Raw genomic sequence first — 20,517 nt, forward strand, 5'->3', positions numbered from 1 at the left:
TGCAGTGGTAGGGCGGTCAACCCATGATCATAAGATTGCAGGTTCGATTCCCGCCTTGCACACCCATGAGTCGAAGTGTCCTTGGGCAAGACACTGAACCCCACCTTGCCTCTGGTGGTAGGCAGGCGCCTGTGTTTGGCAGCGGAGCCACCATCAGTGTGAGAATGTGTGTGTGAATGTGTGTGTGACTGGGTGAATGGGTCTGTGACTGTAAAGCACTTTGTCCTTGTAGGAAGAAAGGCGCTATACAAGTATACACCATTTACGCCATTTGTTGCTATTCAAGTACCGTGTACAATATTTATTTTTCCGATTCATTTTCAGAAATGCACTTCGTGCTAAAGTGGCCTTTGCTCTGTTGCGCTTGCCTCTTGTGAGGTCACCTGTGACACTCAACACCCTCTCTGCAAAAGCTTGAGAAGCTGGCATAGCCAACAGGTCTAAAGCAAAAGGTTTTAAGATGTGATGAAGTGAGTCACCTTTTTCCAGCCAAAACTCTATTCCTGTGTCATAACTGATGGGCTGTTTAAGCTCCTCTTTATGCTTCATAGTTGCTGCCATATGTCATTTGTTGAGAACCTCTTTTTAGATGTTGAGGGGAACTTGGAGAGAAACCTGAAGGCTGGCTTCTTCGATGAGCTTGGTGCTACTTCTGGTTCCCCCCTGCTTTCATCTACATGATCTTCAGATCCCTCCTCCTGTTCTGAGTGTGTTGATTGCACCTTCCACTCCTCTGCCGTATTGAGCAGTTTTTGAATATTGTCACTAGTTACATATACAAAAGTTTCATTTGTATTGACAAAGCAGGCAGCTGCTGCAAGTGGTGAGAACTTTTCATCATTAGGATCCAATATGCAAGCAAAATGATGCCTTATAAGTGTCTGGTTTTCAGTTCATCCTTATCAGTCATCTGCTCTGTTGTGTCACCTTTTTGTTGCTCTGTGGGTTTTGTCTTTTTCATTTTGTTTATTAAATGTTTAATTTTCATGCCTGGTCTCCTACATTTTGGGTCCTCCACCAACAGCTCCTGACATAATCAAAACAATCCTTTTGATTGTCTTTTGCTGAAAGTCAGCAACAGAAAAAGTTGGCACAAAAAATCAGCTGTGTCTGCCCTGGACACAAACCCACGATTCCCACTAGAGAAAAATACAAATAGCTGTTTACTTATCCACTGATCTTAACAGCTAGCTAAGGCTGAGGCTATTCCTTTACTACTCACTACATAGTGCACTGTATAGTCCGTTCAGCATTTTGTAGTGCTGTTCGAATCTGCAATTACGCACATACGACGCACATACAAAAACAAAAAGGAGCACTTATGTTAATCATGGTATCACCATCAGTTTATCTCCATGACTCAAACTTTCTCTTTTTGGATTTATTTTCTGCCTGTTTCTTTAAATCTCCTCAACCTGCCAGCACAGAGTCTGTCCGAGTTACACGTACACACTCATGCACGCGCTCCATCATTTTCAGTCTAATCCCCAATTGGGAGAGGAAGAGAGAGAGGAGGGAGGGAGAGAGAGGCTGTCTGGCACAGTGTTCAGGTCAGAGCAGTGGATGGATCTCTGACGGTTCTTCTTGATGCTTTCTGCCGTGGATGAAGATGATTGATCCGCTTATCGATGGACCCGATAACTAATAGGCAGCTGCAATGGAGAGCCGTGCACTGTGAGCCGTGCATGTCCTAGTGACATGCGGTGAATTGACCAGGAGGAAGAAGAGGAGCGGGATGATCGTGCGTCAGCGGCACTGACAGCAGCGGACATGTTTGAGGAGAGCCGCAAAAGTAAGAGCGTAGTTTCAGTAAAGTTCAGTTCAGAGGGTTAGAGGCTCCACGCAGGCGCAGCCAGCTGGGATTCCTCGTGAGGAGTGCCATAAAGTCACTTCCACATTTTAAGCTGTATTTATACGAAATCATGGCATTCATGACCCACAGCCTAAGTCGACTTCATCAGCGGAGTGTGCTCTAATCATGTCATCTGTGCGCCTGCGTGCATGCGTGTGCTTGCAGCGTGTGGACCCGTTCCGCTGTCACAGGTTTATGTTGGACCTGCGCTCCTGGTTTAGTTTGAAATCCTGCTTGAGGTTCTGCAGGGGTGATTGGCTGTTTGGTTTTTCTGCGGTCATCATAGAAACCTCCTGTCTGCCTTCCCCAGCAAACCCAAATGTTATGCAGATATGTGGCCGTTCATGACCAAACCTGCCTTAGTTCCAGTGTCTTTCTGGTCCGCTGACATTCCTGCTCCTGATCACCTGGACCCAGTGTTCCGTTGCTGAGAAGCTGCATGTAATGAGGAGTGATGATTGGCCAGGACTGGACCAGTGATCTAACCTCATATCTGAAACACTCAGTCAGTCCCTTCAAATGAAGCATTTTTGCTCATCTTCAGTCTGAGCCTGGCTCCCCAGCACAGTTAATTGAAATTTTGGACTCCATAACTGAAATGATTTCAAACCTGATTTTGACAGTTTACATTCCAGAACTCAGAGGAATGCCCTGCTGAGAGTTAAAGGAGAATCGGGAGAAGTCTGTCCGTCTCTCATATCAAACTACAGAGTCAAGTAGATGAAGAAGATCAAAGTAGAAATGATTGTGGCTGGAATCTGAATGTGGCAACATGCAGACACTCAGGTCTGACATGTGACTGTGTTTCTGATGTGTAGATGAAGGAGTCTGAATGTTATGGTAGTTCATGAGATTAGCAGCTTTTGGGAGATATGTGAGCTCACCTTCACCTGAGCTGCTGTGGCCTTTGTGGTTTCCAAGTGAGTCTGAGACCCAGACTGTCAGATTGGCACGCTTTTTACTAGTTCTTTTAATCATTTCTTCTAACATTTTCTGTGTAGCACTTTAAATTGTCTTTGAACACAAAATGTGCAATTCAGATAACCTCGCCCTCTTCTCCCCACAGGCTTCTTTCAGTCAATAAAACCGCCCTAGCTCAGGTTCAGTCTGCCGGCTTTATTATAATCACCCTTTTTACCATGTTTATGTTCTGAGCCTGAACCAAAACCTGAACCTGAATAAAAACTAGAAACTTGAACTGTAACTTATACTTGAATAAAACCTAAATCGGATCCTGAATACAAATGCGACTTTGTTCTGTAGTTGAATATCTTTAACTCTTTATTAAAGGAGGGGTTATTGGATGAAGTGCAGCTGTTTGCGAAGTAGATTTAATGTTTGTTAGTCTCTGGCTGCAAAGTTCCAGTTTAGTGTGGTGTTAGTTGGTCTCTGGCATCATGTGCACATTCATGGCAGTGGGTTTTTGTTCCCAGTGGAAAATGTGCATGTCACACTGTTCATCCGCTAACTTTGTTGGCAAAGCTGTGGCTGAAGACAGGAAGAACGTTCCTTCAGGCTCTCAGGAGGCACAGTGCCGTGCCTCCTCTCTTTGATTCCTTCTGACTGGACTGCAGGAGCCCCATCCTCAAGAGGAGCTGCCAGTTCAGAGCTTTCATGTTTTGTTGCATTTAGTAATATGTGAGGTGTGCACGGACTGCCAACTTGCCTCCCAGGAGCTAACAAGGACTGAGGACTCTTTGGGTGAGAGAAGCCTGTTCTTGATTCTCAGAGCTGAGTCTCTACTCAGACTTTTAAAGTTTGGCAGCACTGCAGTCTAAAAGTCATGGCCCTCATATCCTAAAAGTCAACAAAGATCAGGAACAGAAAGAGAACCGTTTTTTATATTCTGTAATTTTAGGACTGTAAACTTAGAGCCTGAAGCTTCATCTAATCAAACGTTTTCACATTGTCACTTCACCTTCACTCTGATGTGGAAGTGTCTCTCTTTTGATAATCCTGAGTAAAAACACAACCCATCACCCTTCCCTTGGTTGTCTTTATGGGTGCTCAAAACACCCATAAAGACAACCGAAAGACCAGAATCTGCTGCCTTCTGGTTTAAGATGGCTTCAACAAACCTCATGATTAGGTTGTATTACGTCACATGTTATGGAGTGTTGCTGTGCCAGAGAGTTAATCTGCTCTGCCTTCCGACTGTGGATCAGAGCTCAGATAAACGGTGTCTTTCTACTTCTGATGGATATTGCAGAGTTCCAACACGACAGAAGAGAAGGACAAAGGGAGAGCTAAGTTCAGGGAATCTTTAAGTGTGAGGTCGGAAGTCTACTTGACCTTCTTTCTGTTGAACACATGCATCTGTACGGGGGTGAGGGGGAGGGTTGACCTATACGAGTGCTGCAGGTTTATAGGACGTACCATTATTTTGCCAATGGGCTCATTGCACAGAATGCAGGATTTGGTGGGTTAAAAAAATAAAAAAACCAGTACGACACTCTTACTCCCCCTTACTTACCCTCACGTGTTGCTTAAATGTTCACTACAACTTGACACCAACAGCAGGCCTGAAGAAAAAAACGTACATGAACATATTCGCCTTACGGGTTCATTGGGTTGTCTACAATTTTATCCCTTGTGCTATCCTATGAACCCCCCCCCCCCCTTCCATTGACGTGTTCTCCCTACCATGACAAAGGTGGATAAAGGTGGAAAGATTTCATGTAATCCATGGACACCAGTGAAGATCACAAATAATTTAACAAAAAGGTTCAGAGCACTGTCTAGTGGGTCTAGATGACCCAACTCCCAATGTTAAAGTGCCTAGGATAGCACAAGGGTTAAAATTATCTGCAGACCACCCTCATGCCCAGTACAGGTTTGCCATTATTCAGCCACAGACAGCCCGCATCTACCCATTAGGTCAGATATGCTATTATCTGACCTTATTATTATTATTATGCTATTAGCTATGGTGGCACAGGCTTTTGGAATCCAAGATGGCAGCATGTTCTTTTGTCTGTTAAGTGTCTGTCTGTGTTTTTGGTGTTTTTAAAAAGATTTTTTTTTTATCTCATCTTTATATCTATTTAAACCTGACTGTCCATATTTTATGGATTGTATACATGTGGATCTATGAATGCTGTTGGAATTTGACAACTGCATCCTCCTAGAGCTAACAGGATTTAACCTGATGCTGCATGATGAGCTAACAGGCCGGAGCCTGCACTTTGCTCCTGTGAAGTTTGTTTTCATTCTGAGGTCTGTGCTCTTCACTTTTGATAAGTGTTTACATTTGTGGATGATGGCATCACTTAATTTAGTTATGGGCCTATCGGCCTTTTGGGATCTTGGGATGAGCAGTTGTTTCTGGGCCTCTAGCAGGAGAACTGAAAATCACCTTGCTCTGAAAGGTTTTTGCTACCTGTGCACATGCTCTGTAGCTTTTCTGAGTTCAGAACAGTCACTGACTCAGTAGGATTCTGATATAAACTTGATGCCTGCTTTGCCCAGAGACCTGCTTAAGCTTCAGTGTGACATCATTATTCAGCTCTGAATAATGATGTCACTTGTTCACTCAGTGGAGGGCTCTGTCTTACTTTGCCATGTTGAAGCATTGAGGTAAAATCAAATGTGAAAAGGAGAACGCTGATGATCTAACTTCTGCTTTTGTCAGGAAATGTGCAGCCACATCCTGGCCCTGAGCTGCAATATTCCCAGACTCCCTCTGATTTCAAATCATTGTTTGGTGTCAACTATGTTTATCTGAATGTGCGCAGCCTACCAAAGATGGACTTGGTTGTTGTTAGAATTTCTGAAACTTGGTTAACTAAATCTATTAATAATGAAGATATTAACATTTCTGAGTACAATGTTTATCACACTGACAGGCCAAAAAAAGGAGGCGGTGTAGCTATCTATGTCAAATCAAGATTCAATGCTTCTGTTATTTTTTCACAATCGACCTGCAAAACATTTGCATTTTTGGCTTTGAAGTTAGAAATACCGTTGGTAAAATCTCTTTCTATTATTATTACTGTGTGAGTGCATCTAATCATGAGTGTGAAAACTGGATTAAAATAAATTATACCATGGTCCGGTAGAATACTCGATTCTGATTGGCTGCTGGGTGTGCGTTAAAACCTGATAACCGCACGGTGAAAAAAGAAGTTCCGGTCACCTACCTTAAAAGTTTTGTATCACTGCGCCGGCTTCTTTAAAACAACCTTTTTGCTTCATCATTTGGACAAAAACAAGCGATAAGAGGTGAACTTTCTCTCTGAACTGATGCTTTATTCAACCCATGGGAAAGATCAGCATATATATATCGCCGAGTCTTGACTGCAGCGGTGGTGCGACGCGACGCGGACTAATTGTTACATGATGCACTGCATCATGTAACAATTAGTCCACTTTATGTGACAAAAGCGATCCAAATTGGAAGAAAAACAAGAATTAAGGACAAATAACTGGTTAATATTTATTGCTTTTGTAAGTGACCATGGTATGAGCGGGTTAATGCCCGACGAAGTGTGTTATTACTTTTTAACGCACTTCGCGGAAGCCAACGTCCGACGCAAAGTGGAGGTGGGTTTAGGCTTCCACGCCGTGCGTTGAAAAGTAATAACGCACACTTCGTCAGCAATTAACCCTTACTTAGAATTCTGTGGAGAAATCAGCCTTTTCGTCAAATCCTCAATAGTATGGGCAGGGACCAGGTCGTGCTGGGAGATGAAATCCGCATCTTCATCCAGATCCTCAGCAGAGGGAATCATGAAGTCCTCTAGAGCAGTGGGACCCAACCCCCGGGCCGTGGACCAGTACCGGTCTGTGGGTCATTTGGTACTGGGCCGCAGAGAAATAATAAATAACTTACATTACTTCCGTCTTATTTATTTAGGAATCTGAAATATGTTTTATTTTGAAAAATTGCCCGATTCTCTGTTACATCCGTCTGTTACCCTAGACCAGGGGTGGCTCTCGAGCTGCACGCGGCTCTTTGCGTCTCATCATATTGTGGCGATCCGGGGGTTAGCCCCACCTTCAGCCCCTAAGACTCATGAGAAGTGGGGAATTATGGGTATAAAGTTCCTCACTGTGAGTCAGGGGGCTGTTCAGGGGGCAGAATTCACAGCCATGCTGTTATGCTGTTTCTGGGCGTATTAACGTATGCAAGCATCAGTGTTGGAAAGGGGTGATTCAAGCTACTCTTTAGTTTGCTTATTCCTCTTTGATATCGTGCGAAGTCGGTCGATGGATTTGACTTGGATGTGTCGCGACCATAATTTCGACTTACTGAGCCTCATTTTATAGGTAATTCACTTTTATTCAACTCTCAAATCCATCAGAGGGTATTAAAAATAAATAATTAAAAGATTGCCTGGAGTGTGAGTGTTTTGCTCCAGTCATTTGCGTGGGTTACGCCCAATACCGGAAACATTTACTAAACATTTTATGTTTGTGCAGACTGTTACCCTCATATTCAAAATGGCGAAATTCAGAGTATAAAGAGAAACATGACGTTTCTGGAAGAATGGGAAGATTCTTAATTTTTTACTGAACGGAATGCAAGTCACTATGTTTATTATTATGATCTTTTGGAAGCAGTGAAATAGTTCATGGCAGAAAAAAGATCAAAACGTATCCCGGAGGAAATGAAAAACTCTTCCTGATCTGACAAAAATTGTCTCCTTTTTTAACAAGTTGAAGCTTTTCAAAGTGCAAAGACACCTGACTGAGCATGCCTGTGTGAATAGTGTGGCGAGCGGGGGGGTAGCCCCGCCTTCAGCCCCTAAGACTCATGGGAAGTGGGGAATCTTGGGTGTAAAACCATTAGTGAGGTGGCTATGAGCAGGAGAATGATGTTTGGGTACTGACGGTAGAGTTCAAGTAAATGCAAAGCTAAGCTAGTAAGAAGCAGGTCAATACTCGTGTCCCTGCGTTTGCGGTGCACAAGTTGAGGCATTTCAGCTTTCATTAGCACGTCATCTATAAATTGATTTTCATGACAAAGATCTATCATAAAACTATTAATAAAAAAATCTTGAAGAATTTCTTTATTTTTTTATTTTACTGATTTTAAAATTATTTTATGCCACACTCAACTGAAATAAAACTTGAAACAAACACAAGTACAATACTTGCTGTTGTGTTGTGAGGAGTGGAGTGTTTTATGGAAAATAATACGGTTTGTGTGTACGTATTGGCAGGTCAGTGTGTGGTGTTTGACTCTCACTCGTCTCTTGGTGTCAAACCTGTTCACCACCCCTGCTCTAGACGCAGGCCAAGGTGCTTTTCTCGGTCACGTGATAGGTTACCGCTAAAATAAAACCCAGGAGCTAGCAAAATGAGAAAAAAACAAACGTCTTTGGAAAGTTTCTTTGCCAAGAGGAAAACGCCCAGCCAGGAGACAGAAGAGGAACCACTTCCGGGAAAAAAAGAAAGCTACATTTAATAGATAGCTCTTCTTTTTTGCACCATGTGTGTGGGAATGGGAGAGGATGATGAGACCTGTGTGATGTACAATGTCATGCATGTCAAAATCATTTTTTGGGATGTCTTTTACTTCATCTATCATTGGGGTTTTCTTCTTGGTTATGTATGGGGTTTGCATTTCCCATTAAATTTTTTTAACATGCTGGTAATTGCTGAGTGCAACCACTATTGTGTTGACCTTGAACAGGAAGAGAGGGAGAAGAATTTATTAGAGCTGGCAGTGGCGTTTCTGACTGGTAAATGAGAGAATGCCTGATGAATGGAGAAATGTACTGGTGCCCATTTTTAAGAAGAAGGGAGACATGCAGAGTTGTGGAAACTACCGAAGAAAAAAACATATTAGTCAAACAATGCACTTATGGAAAAGAGGAGTGGAAGCCAGACAGAGGTCAGAAGTTAACATTTGTGAGTAACAGTATGGTGTCATGCAGAAAAAGAACCTCAGGTTCAGAGCACTGTCTAGTGGGTCTAGATGACCCAACTCCCAATGTTAAAGTGCCTAGGATAGCACAAGGGTTAATAGCAACAGCTGCAAAATCCTTCAAAATAGCATAGCTTACAGCAGTCAAACTGTTTCTTTAAAGGAATTGCAATTCTATTTACCAGTAATCATCTTATCTAGTTTCCTACATAAAGGAAACTATCAAGATGTAGCCACTCGTACGGCTCGGCATTTTCAAACCTTGGATCAGGATCAAAGTGATCAGGATAACCAAATCCCCTGATCCGACTTTATGGATCAAAGATACTCGTATCCCAAAATGTTGCCGGATCAGATAAGATGAGATCGTCACCACTCGTAAGGCAAAAATGTTTATGCACATTTTTTCTACGGGCATGCTGTGGGCGACTGGTTGTATTGAACATGTAAGGATAAGTAAGGGGGCAGTAGGTGAGACGCAGGGGTGTCGTACAGACTTTGCTTTTTTTCAAAAAAGGTGTATGCTCCTTGCATAATCCTTACGCGCAGCCTGGCTGTTGGAAATGAGTACAATCAGAATGCAGGTTGTGTGGACAATCCTACAGCCATCTTAGGATCACCTAAGTATCACGTGCACACCCTGTTGGTGCAGCATTTTTTGTAGTCAGTAAGTCCACCTTACTAACGATTGGAGTGTTGCATAAAGGAAACCATTCAACAGCATCCCTCCTGTCTCGTAAGTGTGTGTAACTGACAATATTCCTGCAAACATTTCATAATACACTTACCACACGCACAACACATGAGCCAACAAGACACACCTGTCTTCCTCTGAAGATGCAGCCCCTCCTCTCTGCAACCTTTTACGGGCCGGTACAACCCAAGAACCTGCCACACACGTATGTGTCAACCCCTGTACAGGTCCATGTGACTCAGGCATAGTTTTTCTTTTTTGACTTGGTGTCCAGTATGGAGCTGCATCCTTGGTCAAACTCAAGAAATTACCAGGGAAACAGCAGTTTGGCATGAGCATTGCAGCTTTTTCTTGAATGCAGTTTTTGGTTCAATGCGGTTGGTTTGGTAATGTGTTTGCCTGCAGCTGCTTCAGTTTGCTGTGAAAACATCTGTGTCATCTGCTCAAACCAGCACGCTTGCAGCCTCTGGCCTGTGGTTTAGGCAAGAACTTTTTTTGGTTTTCACAGAGCATCCACTGATTGTATTACCAGAGAAAGGCAACACACAAATTAATGAGGATCGTATAATAAACACAATAAACACAAAGTTAGTCAGGTCTTAGTGAAAGTCAGGAGAGAAAAACAACAACCTGGATAGATTCTCGTGCCTCCATTCACACAGAAAGTGACCTTATCAGTAGAGAAACTGAAAAATCGCTGACAAACATTAGTCCTGCTCACGTGACTGTGATTTGCTCAGACAAAAAGTGATGGCTTTTTGTACTGTTTTGGTGAGCAGTGACTTGCTGAGATGGTGATTGAGGTTTATGGGGATGACAGGATTGTTCAGGTGTCTTGCTCCTGCAGTGTTGCTACCAGCCTTTTCTTAAAATGGCTTGTCTCAGTCCTGGACACAAGTTTCTGTGTGGCTGGGTGGTGGGGGATGGTCTGGGCAGGCTGGATTAGTGTGCTGCAGAGATAAATCACATTGAGGATGCAAAGCAACAACCTAGTTCAGGATCAGAAAAATGTTGAAACCAGAAATCTCCAACAGCACCGTATAAAGGTCTCTGGTCTATAGCGTTTTTCAGATCCTAAGCTAGATTCATTTCTGCAGTTCACTAATCCAGTAAATACCTGGGTCAGGTGGGCACACAGTCCCACTGGTATAGATCTGGATAGGAGAGCAGCATGTTGTTGGACTGGATAGAAGTCACTGATGAAGGCATTTTGCTTACAGGTTCAGAGGTCTTGATCTGATTCTATAACCTGCTAGTCCTCAAGGAAACTGGGGAGGGGGGTCAATGGTTTGGGTTTCAAAGAACAAATAAACAAATGACTAGTTCACATAGAGAGAGAATTTCTGCCCCCAAGAAAGCAGAAAGACCTTTCTGCGGCTTTGTTAGCTTCCTGCTCCACACCTGTTAAGGTTCAGTTGCTCACCTGTCAATCATCACCCACTGCCTGATTTTCCCAGCTCTCACTCTTGATTCTTCTTTCAAAGCTCTTTATTTGTTTGGATATGGCTCTGGGAGATTTTGCAGTTGAAACTCCTGATCATCCATCCATCCACCTGTCAAGCTAATTTTATGACTGTATTTCAGCATAAACTCGGATGAGAGATCTATGAACACATTTTCATACCTCATCTACTAGAAAACAAGTGGAGCTATGCAATTTAGGAAACTAGAAACACAAGCAATGACTTCACAATGGCCGTAGAGAGCAGTCGTATTTTCACTTCATCTCATCAGCATTTCATTTTTGTGATGAATTCTTTGTGAAAGGTTGTGTAGAAGTTTGGTACAATCGGTGTTCTTGTGAGCTGTAAGTCTGCCAGTCAGGGTCCTCACAAGCGGGGATGCTAAAGCATGCACGTGCATGCAGGGCGTTCTGGTTTGAACGCATAAAGCACGGCTGACATCACTCACACATGCAGATCTAGGTCACAGCTGTTCACTGCAGCCCCCCTCCCTCCTGGCTCACTCTCACTCCTCTCCTTGCCTTGATCCCCTGTGTGACCTTCAGGGCGACACCGGAGAGCTGAAACCGTGTCAGAGGTCAACAGGCAAAATTCTTGTTCCCCCGCCCTCGTGTACCTCTGTCATTGTTGATTTTTTTCTACTGTTGTGATCTCCTGCGTACTTTTGTTCTACTATACTTCTGTCAACTTATCTACTATACGGTGTTCTGTCCTTCTCCTGTCCCTTTGTTACATTCTTTTGCCCTCTTTTTAAGTCTTCTGTCCTTTTGTCATCCAAATTTTCTGCCCTCCTGTCCTTTCTTCGTCCAGTTTATCTGTCCTTCTTTCCCTCTTTCACTTATTCTTTTGTTCCCTTGCTCTGTTGTGGCACTGTCCTTTCTTTTCACTTTTCTATTATTCTTTTTTCCTCCTGTCCTCGTTGCTTCCTACCTTCTGTCCTCCTTTCGTATTCTCTTGTCTTTTGTCTTTCTGTCCCTGGACTTTTAGAAGAAAATTCTTTCTGCAGTTGAAGAGACAAGCTACTGAAAAGTAATATTCTTTGCCTCTGTGTTTCCAGGGGGTGGTTGTAATGGCTACACCAATGCTGTGGACGGGGAGGATGATGGGGGGGAGGGGGAAGAAGAGGAGGAAGGAGGAGACCAGGGTGGAGAAGTAGACAACGAAAGAGGAGAGAGGGATCTAGAGTGGGATGAAGAGCTGGACGGAGGAAATGAAGGGGGTGTGAGGATGACAAGAACAGATACACTTCACTCAACCACAAGTTCAACTGGAACGCAGAGAAGAAGAGGGCAACATGCCAAGAAACAGGTAAAATGTCATGTTAGAGCGCAGGTGAGACAACCCAATACCATTGAGGTAACGACTCCCTAAGGTACAGGTAAGATGATTTATCAGGACACAGGTGAGATGACTCAGTTGCATACTGGCGAGACAACCCAAAGAAAAATAATAACTACTCATTTGTCTATTTATCAGTCTGCTTTTTCAATTCAATTCCATTTTATTTGTATAGCCCAAATTCACAACAACAGTCGTCTCGATGGGCTTCGTATAGGTAATTGAAAAAGTGAAACATAAACTCAAAGAAAACATAAAATTCATTAGGAAAATCCTAAACTGAAGTAACTAAACTGACTAAGCTATACTGGCATCCCTGCCCTTAGACCCCCCTTCTCTGTGAGGAAAAACTCCTAAAAAAACGGATTCCGGAAAAAACAAAGAAACCTCAGGGGTGTCCACATGAAGGAGGGATCCTCCCCCAGGACGGACAGGCGATTTACCAGAACTCTTAGAGAAGAATTAACTTATGTAACTCTACAACTACATGTATAAAGTCCAGCAGACGAGCTTCATCCAGATGGAGTTGGGGGGACAGTCAGGGGTGCGAGTCGAGCCTGAGGCAGGATCCACAGCCAGGTGTAGGAGCAGGAGCAGAGACGAGGTACACGGTCAGGAACAGGAGCACGGATGAGCCAACTGGAGTCTGGAAAAGAGGGACAATACATGAATCACTGCACCAAACAGAGGCATGGAGAACTAAATGATGAATAATGATCAAGAATAGAGAAGAGAGGAAGGGTAGAAGTAGAAGAGAAAAGAGGACAGAACCCCACTGCACCATAGTTACCCCAGCTTCAACTTCTAGCAGCCTTTTAAAACAAAAAGTTATTGTTATTAAGTTTAATTTAAACAAATTAACATTAAGTTAAATAATCTCTGAATACTAACTAGTCTGACAATAAGCCTGTCCAAAGAGGAATCTTTTCAGTCAACTTTGAATGTAGAAACTGTGTCGGCCTCTCTTCCATGAGCTGGGAGTTTATTCCATAAAACCAGAAAATGGTATTTGAAATTTCATTTTCAAAAAGTTCTCTATTAAATGTGTAGCAAAATTTAATTAGAAATGTCTAATTTAAACATCAACATGTATTAACAGAAATGCTTTTTCATTTTCATAATGAAACTGTCAGGAGCTGGTGGTGGAGGACCCGAAATGCAGGAGACCAGGCTTGGTGACAGAAAATAAAACATTTAATAAACAAACGGAAACATGACAAAACTATGGGGAGAAACAAAAGGTGACACAACAGAGCAGATGACCTGACAAGGATGACCAGAAACCAAGACACTTGAATAGGCTGAGGGTCATTAACTGAACTGAAGACAGCTGTGAATCATGAACCTGAAAGTGGAGTGACTGACAAAAGGAAACCAAAAACATGACCAACAACACCACAGAATCCTTACAGTAACTGCATCAATTGGCTCAAAAAAATCAATCCTCTAAAATGGATTGTCCTTTTTTACTTCAACACAGCTCTTTCTGTGACATAAGTAAAGCCACAATGCAAAATGAAGATTCCATTTTCGTCTTCACATCCATCCATGTATGTTCCGCCGCGAAAAAAATCCAACGTCCAAAGAGATTACCGATGTCAGGTCAGGGGCTCCGTAACAATGCATGGGAGACATGGAGGATGTTCAGAGACCGGATTTATGAATTTTAAAAAGCCCTACAAAAGCATCAGTAATCTCATCTCCATGTCTGGGTTCATGAGATCATTCAAAGTCTCTCCCGGGATAGTGAGCTCCACTTCCATTGCAAAGGGCGGCAGTGGCTCAGGCGGTTGAGCAGGGTGTCCAATGATTGAAGGGGTTGGCGGTTCGATTCCCACTCCCCCCAGCCAACTGTTGTTGTGTCCTTGGGCAAGACACTTCACCCTCCTTGCCTCCAGTGTGGCTCCACTGGTGTGTGAATGTGTATGAATGATCCCGGTGATGGTCAGAGGGGCCGTAGGCACGAAATGGCAGCCACGCCTCTGTCAGTCTGCCCCAGGGCAGCTGTGGCTACATCAGTAGTTACCATCACCAAGAATGAATGAGGAGTGAATGAATAATGGACACAATGTAAGCGCTTTGAGCGTCTGGAAAAGTGCAGATAAATCTAATCCATTCTTATTATTAAAGGCCGCTTTCTGCCGCTACTTCCATGTCTACGTGATCTAGGCCTGCACAATATACCGCAAATTTATCGTTATCGCGACATTAAGCTGTGCAATATGCATACCGCAAAAGACAGCGAAAATGGCAATAAATGGTTACCTTAAATGTGCTAAAACAAACTCATGGCAGCTTGAAATATTGAACAAATGAAATAAATCCCTTTATGCATTTAACCAATCGGAAGGACATGTTTACATTGTTGATCAATCAGATGAGCCCTTTTATGTTTGATGTTTGCCTCCTATGTCGACGAGGGTCATTTGGAGTATAACTTTTAAACTGTTGCAGTGAAATGGAAATGATGTTTTTGGTTGTTTTGCTATTTGTTTAAATACCGCAAATTATATCGTTATCGCAATATTAATCACCAATATCGCATATCGCGAGTTTTCCTCATATCGTGCAGCCCTAACGTGATCTTATTAGTGAAGGTGTATATAAGTTCACTATCATTTTGTAGGTGGTAACGAATTAGCTTTCATTTTTTACCGATGTTTGGCTACAGGCTGCACACAATAGAGTTATTGAAGTACAAAGCCTTTGTTATTCCAATTAAACTGAACTTCCTTACATGATAATACTTCTTCTTTCAGGTGCAAGGCAGTAATCAAGTCCAGCGAGCTCCACGAGCACTATTTTGTCTAAAGCTGAACAACCCCATCAGACGAGCAGCCCTGTCAATTGTGGAGTGGAAGTATCCTTTATTCTAAACCAGTTCTCAATGAAAATAATTGTTTTTCTGCCTAGGGAACTGTAAAGCACTGTACTGTATCTTCAGCATCAGAACAGATCCCCTTCGTCTTTAACAATTGTTTGGGTGTGGAACAGTCAGTCAGACTCTTTTAGTGGAGGTTAGATGCAAGCACTTTGTCTCTGTTTCTGTTTAGAACACCCATAGCTGGACAGGATCCAGATGTGGAGGCTTTGCAAATTCCCTCACCCCCTCTTTGCTTTTTGGAGATGATTGATTGTTCCATACAAAAACCTTAGATCGAGAATGGATGGATAAATGAATGACTGGGTGGATGGATGAATGGCTGAAAAGTGGAAGTTGCTTCTTTTTTGGGGTCTGGGATCTGACTTCCTGGTCTCTGTGAGGAGAATAACATCTGCGTGGACTAGTTAAAGATTTGTTATTGAGTTAACCTTCTTTGCCTCAGACCATTTGATATCTTTATCCTGTTAGCCATCTTTGCTAACTGTGTTGCTCTGGGAGTTTCAAAACCATTTCCTGAGGATGACTCCAACTCCACAAACCATGACCTGGTGAGTACTCGCAGCACAGCCCTGACAGTTGAGGTCATTTCTTCTGGGTTTCTGCCACAGCATTCCCTCATTTCTTCTAGCAGTGTCTCTTCACGTTTATTTGCTCACACTGTTGCATCAGTCACTTCCTGTAGGAGTAAGAGTTCCTTCACGCTCCACATCGCTGACTCTGGTGGAGCAACACGCTCATTAGAGGCTTACTTGCGCTGGAGCCCTGCGGTTTTGTGCCAGTCTTTACTGCTGATCTTCAACAAAACCCTCCTACAGAATGCAGCAAACATTCAATGGGTTAAGAGTGAAAATCTGTTGTCTTCTAGTTCAAAATGTAATCTTTGTTCAACGGCATTCTGTATGTAACAGAATCCAAACATCTACTACTAAAATAAAGTACCAATATCATCATCAGTTGGTTTCGATCAGAATACTTTACAAAACGCAAAATTTTAAGTTATTTGTAAGGATGCAGTGATTTGGTTTGATTCATATCATAATTTGGTAAATGGCGTATACTTATATGGTGCTTTTCTACCTACAAGGCCCAAAGCACTTTACAGTCACACACACATTCACACACACCTTCACACACTGGTGGCGGCTCCGCTGCCAAGCACTGGTGCCAACCTACCACCAGAGGCAAGGTGGGGTTCAGTGTTGAGGTAAGATCTTCAGCCCGAGCCCAAAGCCTGAAAGCCGGGTCGGGTCGGGGACTAAAATGACAATCATTACGTCTGGGTCGTGTCGGGCCGGGCCTCTCTCTTGCAGACTCTTTTAATAAATATATGTTTGGATATATAAAAAAAAAAAATGATATGTGTGTATACTAAACTAAGGAATACTTGTTATAAATAAATAATTTGGTTAAAACAGAGGAGGCGCTGTAAGGTAATTGCTATATAACTACTACTAAACAGGAAGCGCAGACGCTGGGCTGCAGTATTTCTCCGCGTAATGAAGCGAGTGTGCATCAAGATCTCTCTTTCACTCTCTTTGTCTGGCCTCTTATTCTGTGTTCCAGCGTTATTTCGTTGTGCAAATGCATTTATCATGATCATTGAAATATGTAGATTATTTTAACCTTAAGAAATCTTGTGTTTTCTTCTGCCAAAAATACTATGGGATAAATTGAAATTTCGAGTTTGCATCGACGTCGGGCCTGCAAATCAAGTTAATTGGTCGGGATTGGGCTGGGTTGGGCTTTGATGCCAGCGGGCCTGGGTCGCGTCGGGCTAGATTTTTTAGGCCCGATCTTACCTCTAATTCAGTGTCTTGCCCAAGGACACTTTGACACATGGGTGTGCAAGGCGGGAATCGAACCTGTAATCTTACGATCATGTGTCGACTGCCCTACCGCTGCCCCACGGTCGCCCAATTTTTGTAGAAAATTTCTATAAAAGGTGTAAAATATTACTTTTTTACCACTTGTACCCCTCCAAATGAAAAAAGGAAAAACGTACTACCCAGAAAACCAAAATGACATCAAAAATAGTAAAGATCTGTTTGAAAAATTAAATAAAATTAACTAGAATAACCCCACCCTCAGTCAAATGGATTATCGTAACAGGCTAAATGGACAAGTGAATAAGTTACAACATTTGCAAAGAAATATACCAATAAACAAATAGATTAATACACAACAAGAAACACAATAATAATAAAAACGTACAGGACCTGGGTAAACAGGTATCCTGAGGTGATACAGAGGGGCTGTCTGTTTCTTCTCCCTGGATGATGGAGTGAGCATTACCCAGACTTCACTACATTTTTAGTGTATTAGGAGGTGTTGGACCCAAAATGCAGGAGACCAGGCTTGGGGGCAGAGATTTCAATATTTAAAAAACTGAAACATGACATAGTCATGGAGAAACAAGATGGTGGAAAGGCAGATGACCTCAAAACCAGACACTCATAGGAGCTGAGCACAATTGACCAAAACATCCCTGAAAAACCAAACTCAATGGCATAATGCTTACATTGCTGCATGATAGAGAGAGAAGAGTGATCAGTCCAGTGGAAACTTTTTCCATAAATCACCCAAGGATACTTTTGCATATGTAAAGATGGCTCAACTTAGTTTTCTGTTGTATGTCTTTCTTGGACAAGCATAAGACCACTTTTCTCAGCTAAGTCGGCACAGACCAGAAAATGGCCCTCATAGTGTGAGCTTGATAAAATAACATTTATGAAACAACACAAAGTCAGAACATAAGTCTGGCCTCTGTCCTAAATGGCGTCATAACAAAAGAGGACACTAACACCCAGCTTCACGTTTTACAGGAACAAGTGGAGTATGTGTTCCTCATCATATTCACAGTGGAGACCTTTCTGAAGATCCTGGCCTATGGTCTGGTCATGCATCCCAGCTCTTATATCCGCAACGGCTGGAACTTGCTGGACTTTGTCATCGTCATTGTGGGGTGAGCAAACCTGATGCCTCTTGGCTTGGAGTTGGCTTGCAGATCTCTACAGACTTTGGCTCTGATGCTGGCAGCAGGAACAAATGTTGGACCTTGTGTTGCTATGTGACCTTGCTGCAGGCTGCTGATGTAACCAGACATCCCAGAGGGGATGACAGTTGTTATGATAAAGTTGGTTGCCATGGTAACACTACAGGGGGTTGCATTACTTCTTTTTGTGGGATGCTGGGTTTTAGGAGTTTGTTGAGTTTCAGGTTAAATGGTTAAAGCTGAAAAGTCAAGAATACAGTCTGGGTCACCAAGTTCGGCTAAGAAAAAAAAAGGCAATTACTGGTACAGACGTTTTTGTTGTGCTTTGAAACAGCAGGTTTTTAGATCTGCTCTCAGCGTTTCTTGAAATATTTCTGTCAGATAGATAAATGAATGAAAACAGATGTTTTGTGGTTGATGTCAATTTTTGTGTATGTCAGTTTTGGTTTTAACATAGTTCTTTCTCTATTTCGAGCCTTGAAAGCTGATGCTGGAAAAGTAATCTGAACAACTTTTTTTGGAAATGGAGCAGTGTCGCTTTTATCTTTCTACTAAGACAGGGCACTTTTACAACAAAGACTTTAGGTCTTCTTGTCAGTTACCTACATCGAGCTGCTGTAAAGCTCAGAATGTTTAGATTAATTTTTTGGTTACTTAGGAGCTCAGCTATAGATGAGATTAGTGTTGCTTTGAGGAAGAGTATGTGATGCTTTTCTTTCCAATATTTTTCTTCCTTTTTGCGTGAACAAAAACAAAAACTGAGAAGTGACACCCTTGTGCTGTGCTAAAGTTGTTTTTGGTTCTTCACAGACTGGATCCCACCCATGCAAGGCTAAAATCAAAAGCTGAAGGATTTCTCGCTCTTTTTATTTGCAGGTTGTTCAGTGTAGTTCTGGAGACAATGACTCATAAGTCGAGTGGTGAGCAGGCCACCACTCATCATATGCCCGGAAAGCCAGGAGGGCTTGACGTCAAAGCTCTGAGAGCTTTCAGAGTCCTTCGACCCCTCAGACTAGTTTCTGGAGTCCCCAGTGAGTGACTTAAGCAATATAATTATGAGTAACTGTGGTAGAAGACGTGCTCATTGGTGTATTTGTCAGGTCTGCAGATTGTGCTGAACTCCATCATGAAAGCCATGGTTCCTCTGCTTCACATCGCCCTGCTGGTCCTCTTTGTCATCATCATCTATGCCATCATCGGCCTGGAGCTCTTCATTGGCCGCATGCACAGGACGTGTTACTACATCATAACAGGTGATGGACAGGTTCAGGAGATTTTAATGTTAAAAAAACAGCCAAACTGCTGTGGTCACAGTCACCTAAAAACTATTTAAGAATTTTCCTAGTCGGTTTAAGGCTTCAATCCAATCCAATCCAATCCACTTTATTTATATAGCACATTTCTCAAACAGGCAGTTTCCAAAGTGCTGTACAGTGACCAAAAACCGGACAAAAGATTGTCAACAAAAATAAAAACAAAGTACACCAGTAAAATGGACAAGATAAAATAAAAATTAAAACAAGGTAAAAACAAGATAAAAGCACAGATAAATACAGATTAAAAAATACAGATAGAAACATGGATAAATACAGATAAAAATACAGAGGACCACACAACTCATGCAGTGTTAAAAGCTAGAGAGTAAAAATTTGTTTTAAGACGGGCTTTAAAACACTCCATAGAGGGCGCTGTTCTGACATGCAATGGCAGAGCGTTCCACAGCTTAGGGCCGACAACAGAGAACGCTCTGTCTCCCCTCGTTTTGAGCCTCGTCATGGGCTCCACATGCTGGAGCTGGCCCTCTGACCTCAGAGCACGTGCTGGTTTATAGATCTGAATGAGGTCAGAGATGTATTTTGGAGCCAGTCCATGTAAAGCTTTAAAAACAAACAATACAATTTTAAAATTAATCCTAAAATTAACAGGAAGCCAGTGCAAAGACGCAAGAATGGGAGTGATGTGTTCATATTTTTTGGTTCCTGTTAAAAGTCGTGCAGCAGAGTTCTGGACTAACTGCAGTCGGGAAATTGCCTTATGGGAAACCCCAGTGTAAAGTGCATTGCAGTAGTCCAGTCGTGAAGAGATAAAAGCATGCATGACCTGCTCAAAAATATTAAAAGATAAAAAGGGTCAAAAATATTTCATTATTCCGTATTTTTGTGTAATGTTTAAAAGTGCTCCTGTCTGCAGATAATTTTGTGGAGGATGAACCGGTACCATGTGCATTCGCTGGTCATGGCCGCCAGTGCATCATAAATGGAACAGAATGCAGAGGAGGCTGGGATGGCCCCAACGGTGGAATCACTAACTTTGACAACTTTTTCTTCGCCATGTTGACCGTATTCCAGTGCATTACCATGGAGGGCTGGACGGATGTTCTGTACTGGGTGAGCAGCCACAGTGCCTGCGGTCAGAAATTACGG

General features: G+C 42.6%; 1 protein-coding gene across 2 annotated transcripts in view; it reads left to right on the forward strand.

Annotated features, from left to right (window-relative positions):
• The first annotated feature begins 1,517 nt into the window (after positions 1-1,517).
• LOC101171727 (voltage-dependent L-type calcium channel subunit alpha-1D-like) overlaps positions 1,518-20,517 on the forward strand; it is a 91,390-nt gene continuing 72,390 nt past the window's right edge. For both annotated transcript variants that reach the window (XM_023957109.1, XM_023957110.1), the window contains exons 1-8: positions 1,518-1,792; positions 11,938-12,188; positions 14,978-15,078; positions 15,545-15,650; positions 17,925-18,064; positions 18,971-19,125; positions 19,195-19,347; positions 20,285-20,481. In XM_023957109.1, coding sequence (XP_023812877.1) covers positions 1,771-1,792; positions 11,938-12,188; positions 14,978-15,078; positions 15,545-15,650; positions 17,925-18,064; positions 18,971-19,125; positions 19,195-19,347; positions 20,285-20,481 — 1,125 coding nt within the window. In that variant the 5' untranslated portion in view covers positions 1,518-1,770. The remainder of the gene's footprint in view (positions 1,793-11,937; positions 12,189-14,977; positions 15,079-15,544; positions 15,651-17,924; positions 18,065-18,970; positions 19,126-19,194; positions 19,348-20,284; positions 20,482-20,517) is intronic.

This window comes from Oryzias latipes, chromosome 7 (genome assembly GCF_002234675.1).
Source record: "Oryzias latipes chromosome 7, ASM223467v1".
In the NCBI taxonomy this organism is placed as follows: Eukaryota; Metazoa; Chordata; class Actinopteri; order Beloniformes; family Adrianichthyidae; genus Oryzias; species Oryzias latipes.